Source organism: Aptenodytes forsteri, unplaced genomic scaffold (assembly GCF_000699145.1).
Source record: "Aptenodytes forsteri isolate BGI_AS27 unplaced genomic scaffold, ASM69914v1 Scaffold7, whole genome shotgun sequence".
Classification (NCBI taxonomy): domain Eukaryota; kingdom Metazoa; phylum Chordata; class Aves; order Sphenisciformes; family Spheniscidae; genus Aptenodytes; species Aptenodytes forsteri.
Window position 1 is genome coordinate 806,321 of NW_008795919.1, and position 10,069 is coordinate 816,389.

A 10,069-nucleotide genomic window follows, 5' to 3' on the forward strand; every position below is an offset into this window, starting at 1 on the left:
GGGGGGAATATGCAGCAGTGACAGTTCCGACCAGCATTCCCCGCATTTCCCAAGCTCCTGAGCAGCACAGTGAACAGGCCCACGGGGATGCAGGGCACACAAGAAAGCACTACTCAAACACACAAGATGCTCCAGGGGCAGGAGGTGCAGGTTCACTCACACAGAAGCCTTGTGTGAGAGAATTCAGAGAAACAGTGGCTGGATTCCCACTGGGTTTTCTGGGTAGCATGGCAGCATACACAGCAGCAGTTTGTGGGAATAATTTTGACCAGATTTGTTAGGGACTGACCCTCCCAAATTGCTCTGTGCACCACCAGGACTGTCACTGCAATAGAAAAGTTAACATCACAACCAAACTAAGTCACAACCAGCTCTTCCCTTCCTGGTTATGGTAATGAACCTCTGTGCTTCTGCACGGATTCCTTTAGTTCTATCAGTCCAGCTTTGATGGAAATAAACACTCCCCCCCACATCTACACATCCTGCAAAACTAAAATTATCTATTATTTTACTAGAAGACCAGCCTTAAAATCCTGCGGCGTTTTTCAACTACAGACCCCACTACAAACAGCAGAAGAGTCTTCACCTGGTTAAAAGGTCTGATCAAGTCTATGACATCGCTTAATTCTGCCCCCTCCCCCCCCCAAGATCTTAGCCATCATACATGTACAGAGCCACACAAGCTTACTGTCACTTCAGATGAAATCCTCAGGAGGGTTCCTCTCCCACAGCCAATAAATGACCTTTCAGACTGAGGTTTTCAGATTTGTTTTTTTGAAACAAAGCACTATCTCCAGGAGCACCTGCTTCCCTTATTTTTGATTAACTAGAAACAGCCACTGCTCTGTATTAAATTAAAAGCACAAATTTGAATAGAGACCATAAAGTTATTTAACAATTCAGATAAGAACATGCTGTACTGCAGTATAGCAGGTGGGAGGGGAAGATTCTTATACAGAAATGTCAGCATTGATATTCCTACTGCATTTTCTTCCCAGTTCATAACAAACCTTTAGAGTAAAGTCTTGACATGTTACAGTTAGCATATTATCATGCTCAACATCTGGCACAGATGTGCTACATAACTGGATAAAATACACATTTCCAGACTGTACTGCAGAACTGGTCATTAAAACTGAAGCACAGCCCACATTATTTATTCCAAAATAATTAGGAGTGTACTATTCTTTAGCACCTGAGACATCCAACACCACTGCGGTTCTCATGCTGCAGTTCGAGCCACATGCCAGCACACTGCCGCCTCATTGCACCTCGACTGCCAGTGCATCCCCTGTGCAGTGAGCTAACTTCAGTAATGCCGAATAGACAGTAAACACTGGACATGCTATTACCTGCTACAGCAGTTTGGAGCAATTTGTTTTTTTTGACCTGTCACACAGCATCAATTAACAAGCCTGTCAAATCCAGCCATCAGACTGCATATGGAGATCTAAGATTGTCAGAAGAACCCCAGGGAGGAAGGATAATTTCTCTGGCTTTCCTAGAAAGCCAGCCAAAATGTTGAATGGTCTTCCAAAAAGCCACCAGAGACCAAATAATTCAACTCAGCAGTTTTTATTTCTATAACACAAGTTCTTACTTTGCCATGGCTTTCACATGGCTGCCTCCATTCAGTACATAAAATATATACTGCATAATGATACAGAAAGTTCAGTAAAATGTCAGCTTGTGAGTATAAAATGTTAATCTTCTGATTGCAAGAGAAGAAGCATATATTAACGTTCCACCAGAAAAACAAAACACACCACACCAAGTAACACAATGGCTGAGTCGAGAATAGTACTAATTAAAAACAGCATCAAGCAGCAAGTTGCTGGACAATAACATTAAAAACCATTTTTCCTGTAATTTACAAATATGCAAAGTATCAGGTTACTTAAAATTAAGAAGCATTTTGCTTACTAACATGAAACATTACTAATTTGTAATGTATCATAATTAACCAGGTATACAGGTTTCTGTGTCCCTGTGGTTTCTATGGCACATGGTGCCAGTCTGGGCAGGTCACGCTTTGGACAGTCAGAGGGAAGAACAGTAATAGGCAGAACCATTCCTGAAGAGGGTTCTCAGAAACAGCTGTATTCCACTCTCCCCTTCATAATTTGCCACTCAACAACCTTGGTTTAACCACAAGATGGACATATTTTAAAAAACATAACAAAAAACATAGATACAATGTGTATCAACAAATTAACTGCTTCTGGCCTGCAAGTGCAAGAAACATCTCTGCATTCTAAGCACAATGAAATTCCAGGACCAGAACCAATTACTACAGCAATTGGTTTTGCATATTTAAAATCTGTTACAGTATCTACAGTAAAAAACATCTTACAGAGTAAGAGGGAACAAAAGGGGAACAGTCTTACCAAATAAGTCTTATTCTATATTTTTGGATGCTGCTTAGTTTGACAAAGCTGAAGGGGACAGGAAAACTTTCATAAGAAGGAAGATGAAGCAACAGCTTTGCGGAGAAAAATATTAAAGAATCCTCAGGAATAGTACTGGCAGCAGTCCAGACATGGCTACAGCTGTTTTACTGAATGCTCAAGACTATTGCTGTATGAAGACAAAAGGCACAACATCATAAATCCTCCTTGTCAGTGTTTTACAGAGATAGCCTAAGACAGGTTACCAGCCAAGGTCAATGTTTTAGAGCAGCATTAACAGCATGGTCATCCATGTGTTCCGACAACTGCATTTTTCAGCAAATGCCGAACACACAACTTGCGTGTAACTTTGGAGCACTGTCAGGCCTCTCATCCTGAGAAAGGATTGCACTTCTAGCTCCTCTTATTTCTGGGAGCTGAGCAGCTTGCTAAGCACTAAAAACCAAATTAAAGTCAGCTAAACCTAGCTTCATACTAGATTTATAATCCAACATTTTCCACAAATCTGCATGGTGGGATTTAGTAAAGAGGCTTAGTTAAGAGCTAAGAACAGCCTTGACAATGCATTTCAGTCTTCACAAATAAGCCTCACACCACTGCAAAGGTAGTACCCCCTTATCTTTCACAAGCCCCCCCCAGAGTCCTCCCTCCCCGTGCTTGATAATACACTAAGCCATCTCAAAACTGAAGCTAATGGGAGGAGTAAGGTCACATTCAGTTCTGAACAACTGCAGGAATTTAGGGTGTGCCTGACTCACCATGCACCCCCAAAGGAAAAATCCTGTGCTGAAGCTGCAGCCTCTTCTGTTCAGCACCCAGAGCCTCTTCAACATTCTCTGGGGCAGATGGGACCCTAGGCTGTCTCTAAGAGGGGCACACTGTCATGTCTAGACCAGAATTTGCTGTGAGCATACCACATCTGGTATCCAGCCTCCAACTGGAGCCTGGTACTTCCAAGGAGTAAGGAGGAGCCCTCAGAAGGCATCTATGGCAGCTACAGAGTGCAAACACTGCCCCTCGAGCTTCTCACATGCCTGGCTGTCCTCGGCATCTGCCTCATATACCTGGGTTCTGAGACTTGTACGTTAGTATCTCTGCAGCTAGCCTTTGGGGATCCAGAAGCCGAGGGAAACGACTCATCACAGCATCAACTAAATGGGGATGGAATATGCCACACAGCTTGACATGCACATTGGCCCGCTCCTCTGCAAACTGGTCAGAGACAGCCCACTGGCAGGAATCCCCATATGTTGGCCCTGGGGCTCTCTGTACTGAACGAGGATCTCGCACGCTGGTAGATCTCACTTGAGGAGGTGGCATCTGGTACGGTTCAGACCAGTACTCGCGAGAATGGGGTGGAGGGGCATTATACTCATTGGGCAGACTGTATTGCCCAGCATTAGCTGGGTGTACAGGTACTCCATAGCCTGAGAAAGAGTGAGGTGGTCCCGAGTGAGATATCTCAGGGCTATACTGCAAGAAGCTAGCACCAGAGGAAGAAGATTTATGGGAACCATGCTTGTAAGAGACCAGACCATTTTGCTCTAAGCTGGGAGAATGTGGGTAGACAGGTCTCTGCCTACCGCAGGTGCAGACTGCCACCTGATCAGCATGGGAATGATCACAGTGACTGGCAGATCTGTAAGGCCACATGTCAGACAGTTGGTTCTCCAAAGACCCAATGCCTGAGTCGAGATGCTCCTGAGACACATAAGACAGAGAGTCCATATGAGGCTGCTGGTACCTGTCAGAGGACCTGTGGCTCCCACTGTTAGGAGGGACACTGCCTGACACACAGCCTTTGACCTGAAGGGGAACATCACTGGGCTTTGCTTTTTGGGTCAAGCTTTTCCTCTCTGCAGAGACCTTCTGCAAAGAGTTCTTATCACTCTCTGTGGGCACAGAGCACAAGAGCTCTGCCTGGGAACCTCTTTTGCCCTTTTTCTCCTCCTTGGCACTGGTACTTCTGGTAGGAGACAACCTTGCATTGGCTCGGAGTTCATCAGCTAATGAGCGCTGGGGCTGATTGATCCTTTCAGGGTGGTAGAATTTACACTTAATTCCATAAGTGCATTTCTTCCCTGCAAGGAAAGGCAGAGCATGGAATGAGCATGGAATGACCAGCTGAATTTTACCAAATGCATGAATTACACTTGCACAGAAACCTCAGTCTTCATGTTTAGAAGGCAGGTCTTACCATAAGGGCACTGCTGTTTCTTGTGTTCTGGCACCACAGGTTTCTTTCTTAGAAAGTTATCCAGGCTGGGACCATGTCGCCCTAAGGGATCATCTGGAGGCATAAACCTGAAGAAAAATAAATCTCAGTCAGGAACAGTTCATTTTCTTGGGCCAGTGTTTCATTTCTTCTAGAAGTCTCCCATTTCATTGAAGGTTAAAAGCTATCTGACCCCTAAAAAGCTTTCCCATTTCACTGCAGTGACAACTCTCCTGTCACCTAGTAAAGACTGGCATGAAGTGCTTCACTTCAGGCACAGAAGAGGTTTTGTGCTCTGTTGCTGACCAGAATTAGTACTTGCTGCTGGGCCTGTTAATGATTGTCCTGTGAAGAAATCAAGTCCTGGAGCTCTCCTAGGAACTCCACTATGGCAGAACTCCTAGCTCCAAACCACGAATGGCTATTAAGATGACTCCAATTCCCGATGCTTTTGTATCTCACCACAGTTGGGCAGTTCTTCTCACCACACTTCCTTCTACCAAAAAATATCTCTACAGGACTTTTTTTTTTTCTACTCTGTACTAGCATTTTGCTCTTTTCATGCATCACTTGCCATTGCTTCATTAAAACAAGACAGCATGCTCAAGCAGATCTTTTTTAAAAGCAAAGAATGGGAACATACTTGTCGTTAACAAAGGAATACATCAGCAGACGCTCCTCAATGAATTTCTTCCACTCAGGACGCTCGTTCTGCAGGTCCCGATAAGTATCATTAGAAACCACAATGCCATCAGACTCATGTGCCAGTTTCACAATGAATCGATCATCATAACAGACAACACGCTTGCCTCCAACCCGCCTGGAAGGAGTGAAGACCAGAATTTTCTTCTTTTCAAGGTCACGGAGAATGTACTGGTCTAGAACAAACACAACTGTGAACACACTTACACAGCCTAAAGGCCTTCGCACAGATAAAGTAACATTACAAATAAACGACAAAATTCATGTAAAGTCATTTCATTTCTCCACAACCCAGCCTGTATTCTCATCTCTTTTCTTATACCATCCATCAGGCTGCCAGAGGTGGATTCCTAGCCACGGTGCCTGCATGGCACCCGAGAACACTCAGAGCACACCACAGAGGCTGCTGTAATACAGCAAGTCCCATCCACATAATCCTTTGCACGCATCAAAGTGTGATTTGCATTTAAGACTGGCAGACTAGTATCTTTTGTAGTGCCATACTACATGCATAGATTTCTGAGTAGAGTTACTTAGAAATCTCAGCTGTTTGCAAGTTCAGAGCAAACTCCCCTCAATTTGAGTAACTTGACTAAACTCGCAACAAGCTTTAACTTTTAGCATGCAGAAATTCTGCTCAGTCTACAGTGTCAGATATGTTACAGTCAAATACATAGCATGAAGATGTGTCCCTGAAAGAGGAAAAAACCCACAAATAATAAAAGACAAGTTGGGAAGCAGAATAGTATTACATTCTTTGTTATCTGAATTATTCCAGCTGATCCAGGCAAGAACTCGCTTAGGGGAGAAGTTAATGACTAATTCTCACTGGTCAGCTCAGCTTACTGGATCTCCTACTACTTAGATCTTCCATTCATAAGTTAATTACTAACCAGCCAGAACTTTGCAAGCTCATTAAGTGACAAAGCAGTAAGCCTGAAAAGCTACTTTTGGTTTTCATATTTCCACACCTGTTATAAGTACATCTGGTCGTGGCTGCTCTTTCCTCCAAGATGGCACAAATACTGTAATATCCTTGTGTCCTCTGTCCCAAAACCACTGGACAGCCAGAAGGATACCTCGGCAGGAGAACACTTCTTTATTTCCATGGCTGCATCAAAGAAAATTGAGAATTTCAATATTCAGGTTATGTACAGACTAGTCAGGCAATACACTAAGTAAACAGATCCAGCAATTGAGACAACCTTTAGTGAAGAAGCATTAGAGTAGCCCAATCAGTATTTGTTGCTCATCTCCTGTAAATAGCAGCACCAAGATGTTCACAGAATTACTGCTGCTTTTAGCACCTCAGTATACCAATAAATACACAAATCCTCAGTGGCAGGGAGAAAGCAGCCGTAACTGTTGCAGCTGCTCTGAAACAGAGCCTTCGCTTCAACTCTGGACTCTAGATCTTTATTTTTAGCCCTGAGTACAATGTGATCTTGAACACCCTTTGTCCTATTCTGCCAGCTAGCACCAGTGGCTAATCTCTGCCAGTGTAAACTGTACCCTCACTAGGTGTTTTGCTTGTAAAGTTAAGGAAAACAAGACATTTTATGCACTCAGGGACATCAGCACTGAGGAAAGATGCTTCTTCATTATGTCACAACCCAAAAAGTCAGTTACAAATGCACTATTTGCATGAAATAGCAACATCTCCTGTCAACAGGATCAGTGCTGAATGTCTTAAGCACTGGCAGTTTGAGAACAAAGTTTGACAACAGCATCAGAAGCTACGTACCAATGTAAAAAGCTGCTTCTTAATTATTCATTAGGTCACATCAATAAGTTTCCAGAACTTCTAAGAGGAAACTACCACTCCTGTTTTACGAGTGCCAGTATTTACAGTGTAATCAGCTCTTCTGTTGATAATGGTTCTGGCAAACTTTCAACATTTCTGTATCACAGCCCAATTTGTCATTCTGGGGATCTAACAGCCTGTGTTTCAGGATGACACTCTGGTAAGATGTACTATACTGAAGGTAACTGGTCTCATAATTCAGTAAGATTTTCCCCACCTGGACACTACCCCTGCCCCAAGTCTTACTCTTCCCACCTACATTTGAATGACATTTCAACTCCCACCCCCACTTAGCATGCTAGTGAACTCCTCCATAAAGTAATTACTAAGAGCTTACATGTCAGCAGAGGCTTTGCTAAGAAGCACTATTACTGTAGTACAACCGTACCACTAGAAAGAAACAACTTCTCCTCCTGTCCTCACCCTTCTCTGAAGCTATTAAGAATACTGAAGAGTTGGACCAAAATAATTATTCTATAAGAACTATACATTTAACACTAAAACTAACACCTAAAGAGACACCTAACACATCTTCATTAAGAATCCCAAATTACAGAAAGGCTGACATTAACAATCAGAAGAAAGATACTCTAAAAGTTCTCTGATGTCAGATTGGTTTTGCTATAGATAGCCAGACACAGGTTACTGTAGTCTTTTAGAGATAAAAGAGAAAAGCAGAGATTATTTTTTTTTGAGTCCCTGCTACCAATCTCAAATCTATAGAAGGTAGCTAATTGGGCTGATCTGATTTAGCAGCAGCCAAGAAAAAAATTCCCTTAGAAGGAAGTAAAAGCTAATTTCCACTATGATTTGCATATGTTTGTCAAGAGCTGTTCAGGGAGGCCGCTGTACACACTGCAAATGAATCAGCAGGGAACATCACACCATCAATACAGGAAGTTTCAGAATGGAATTCCCCTTCTAGCAAATTGCTTAAAAAAGCCAGACTGCTTTTCTCATGTCAAACTCTGTCCTATTGGCAATGTTATTACCGCCTGGCCTGCCCCGAGTCACATTTACTGTGATCTCTCCTGCGCTTTTTGGGATAATTTTCATCGGTAAGAGGTTCCTCATTCAAAAAACACAACCAATTCTGTTGTTTAAGCCCGAGCACTTATGTAAGGTAAACTTCACTGCAAGAGTCACACTCATCCGCCCAGGTATCACAATGGGCCATTTTCCTCAAGTGACTGCACAGCTGCTGGAGAGCCACAGCCACAGGACTGTGCTCTCCTGCAGACGCCCAGGTCACATCTTTTACTCTCTGGCCCTGCTCGATTACCATCGGAATTCCTTATTTGCCCTGGGACTCGCAGGCTCTGTTTGTCGGTCACACAGCAGACCGTACTCCCTCTTTTCTCAGTCCTGTTCTCAGAACTGTCAACCATGGCTTAGAGAAAACCACACCTGCAAACATATCTCCACTCAGCACTTTCACCTTAGACAAAGTCTACAGTAATGCACGCAGCAGCTCTGTGTGCACCCTGTTAGTGGTTGGTTTGGTTTTTGTTTTATAAAAAGGTCTGTGTACACAAACACACATTACAAGATCTATTAAGCTAAAACACAGTGAAGGAGGCTTGCTTTCAAACTGCAACAAAGCCCAATTCAGAAACCTGGTGCATTAAATTAACAGAGCCCAGACCTCGCTGTGTAGAGGTGGGGAATGCAAGACCAGGGGTTGGGGCAGGCAACGCTCACCATCGTGGGGAACAAAAGCCAAGGTGAAAGTAGGGACATCAGGCCAATAAATATCCAGCCCAGAGATTCTGAGTGGTCCATGGGTATTAGGGCTCCTGCACTCCCAAGTCAGTGTTCCAACCCAAGCGGCTTCACAGGCTGCCTCTGGTTGCAGTACCTGACAGGACCTGCACCATCAGCACCAGAGCACCCGAGATGCTGAGGGTGAGTCGCAGCCCTGCCTTGGTGACACCATATAGTAGAGTGCCCCTTTGGCATCCCATCCGTTCTCTACACTGTACGGAAATTTAACCAAAATACAAGAGTCACAATTTGGAGACTAGTCTCTAGTGCAGGAGACAGCTCCATATTACAAAGCCTTCTCTAATTAAACCTGTAATTATTTATTGAGCAACTTCCTGCTAGAGAAACTTACATAAAGCCATTAGGTAAGAGGACAACGTATCTCCAGTTATCTTCCTCATACGCTAGAAAATAGAAGGAAGTGTCTTTATTTCCCAGGAAGCACGCCCACTCTTCTCAGAACCCTGTGACCACTGGTTATGGGCTAGCAGAGACCATGGGCAGGAGAGGCCGACAAGGCAGACTGCATCTGCAAACATGATGCTCATCCTCGTGAGAGCTACACGTACTGGTGAGGTGCTGTGGAAAATATTACCAGCCACTACCAGGGTATCCAGCAGTAGCTGTTTGCAGTGAGAAACCCCCAGAGGTTTTCAGACTCCAAGCTTTCAGCACTTGGCACGCCTCATAGCTGGAGGTCACACAAAAGCACCACCTCACCAGGCTACCGCAGCAAGGACCAACAGCCCCGGAGAGACCACCGTGCCCACCCAGAAACCCCAAACGCACCTCATGGCCACATTGCTGCCATCGATAACGATGGGCTTCAGGTTCTCGCTTTCTGTCTCCTCCGGGGCCGGCACGGGCGCGGGGGTCTTGTTCGCGCCCCCCCCCCGCGGGACCAGCGGGGCCTCCTTGGTCTCCGGCGGGGCCTCGGCGCTCTCCCGCTCGGCCGGGCCGTGCTTCACCAGCTCCCCCAGCACGGTGTTGGTGTCGGCGTTCAGGCCGAGCTTCTGCAGCACGACGTGGATCTCCTCCGAGGAGTAGCCCAGCTTGCGGAAGAAGTCCACCTTCAGCTGCATCTCGGCTCTGTCGCAGGGCTCCCGCCCGGGGCTCCGCACCTCCTCGGGCGGCTCCGCGCCGGGCAGGCCGCCCGGGCCGAGGCAGCGGCTCTCG

General features: G+C 45.1%; 1 protein-coding gene across 1 annotated transcript in view; it reads right to left on the reverse strand.

Moving 5' to 3' along the window:
- Positions 1–1,567: 1,567 nt before the first annotated feature.
- ZC3H12A (zinc finger CCCH-type containing 12A) overlaps positions 1,568–10,069 on the reverse strand; it is an 11,643-nt gene continuing 3,141 nt past the window's right edge. The window contains exons 2-6 of the mRNA XM_009284727.2: positions 9,683–10,065; positions 6,297–6,436; positions 5,267–5,501; positions 4,606–4,712; positions 1,568–4,489 (exon numbers count right to left, since the gene is read on the reverse strand). Coding sequence (XP_009283002.2) covers positions 3,465–4,489; positions 4,606–4,712; positions 5,267–5,501; positions 6,297–6,436; positions 9,683–10,065 — 1,890 coding nt within the window. The 3' untranslated portion in view covers positions 1,568–3,464. The remainder of the gene's footprint in view (positions 4,490–4,605; positions 4,713–5,266; positions 5,502–6,296; positions 6,437–9,682; positions 10,066–10,069) is intronic.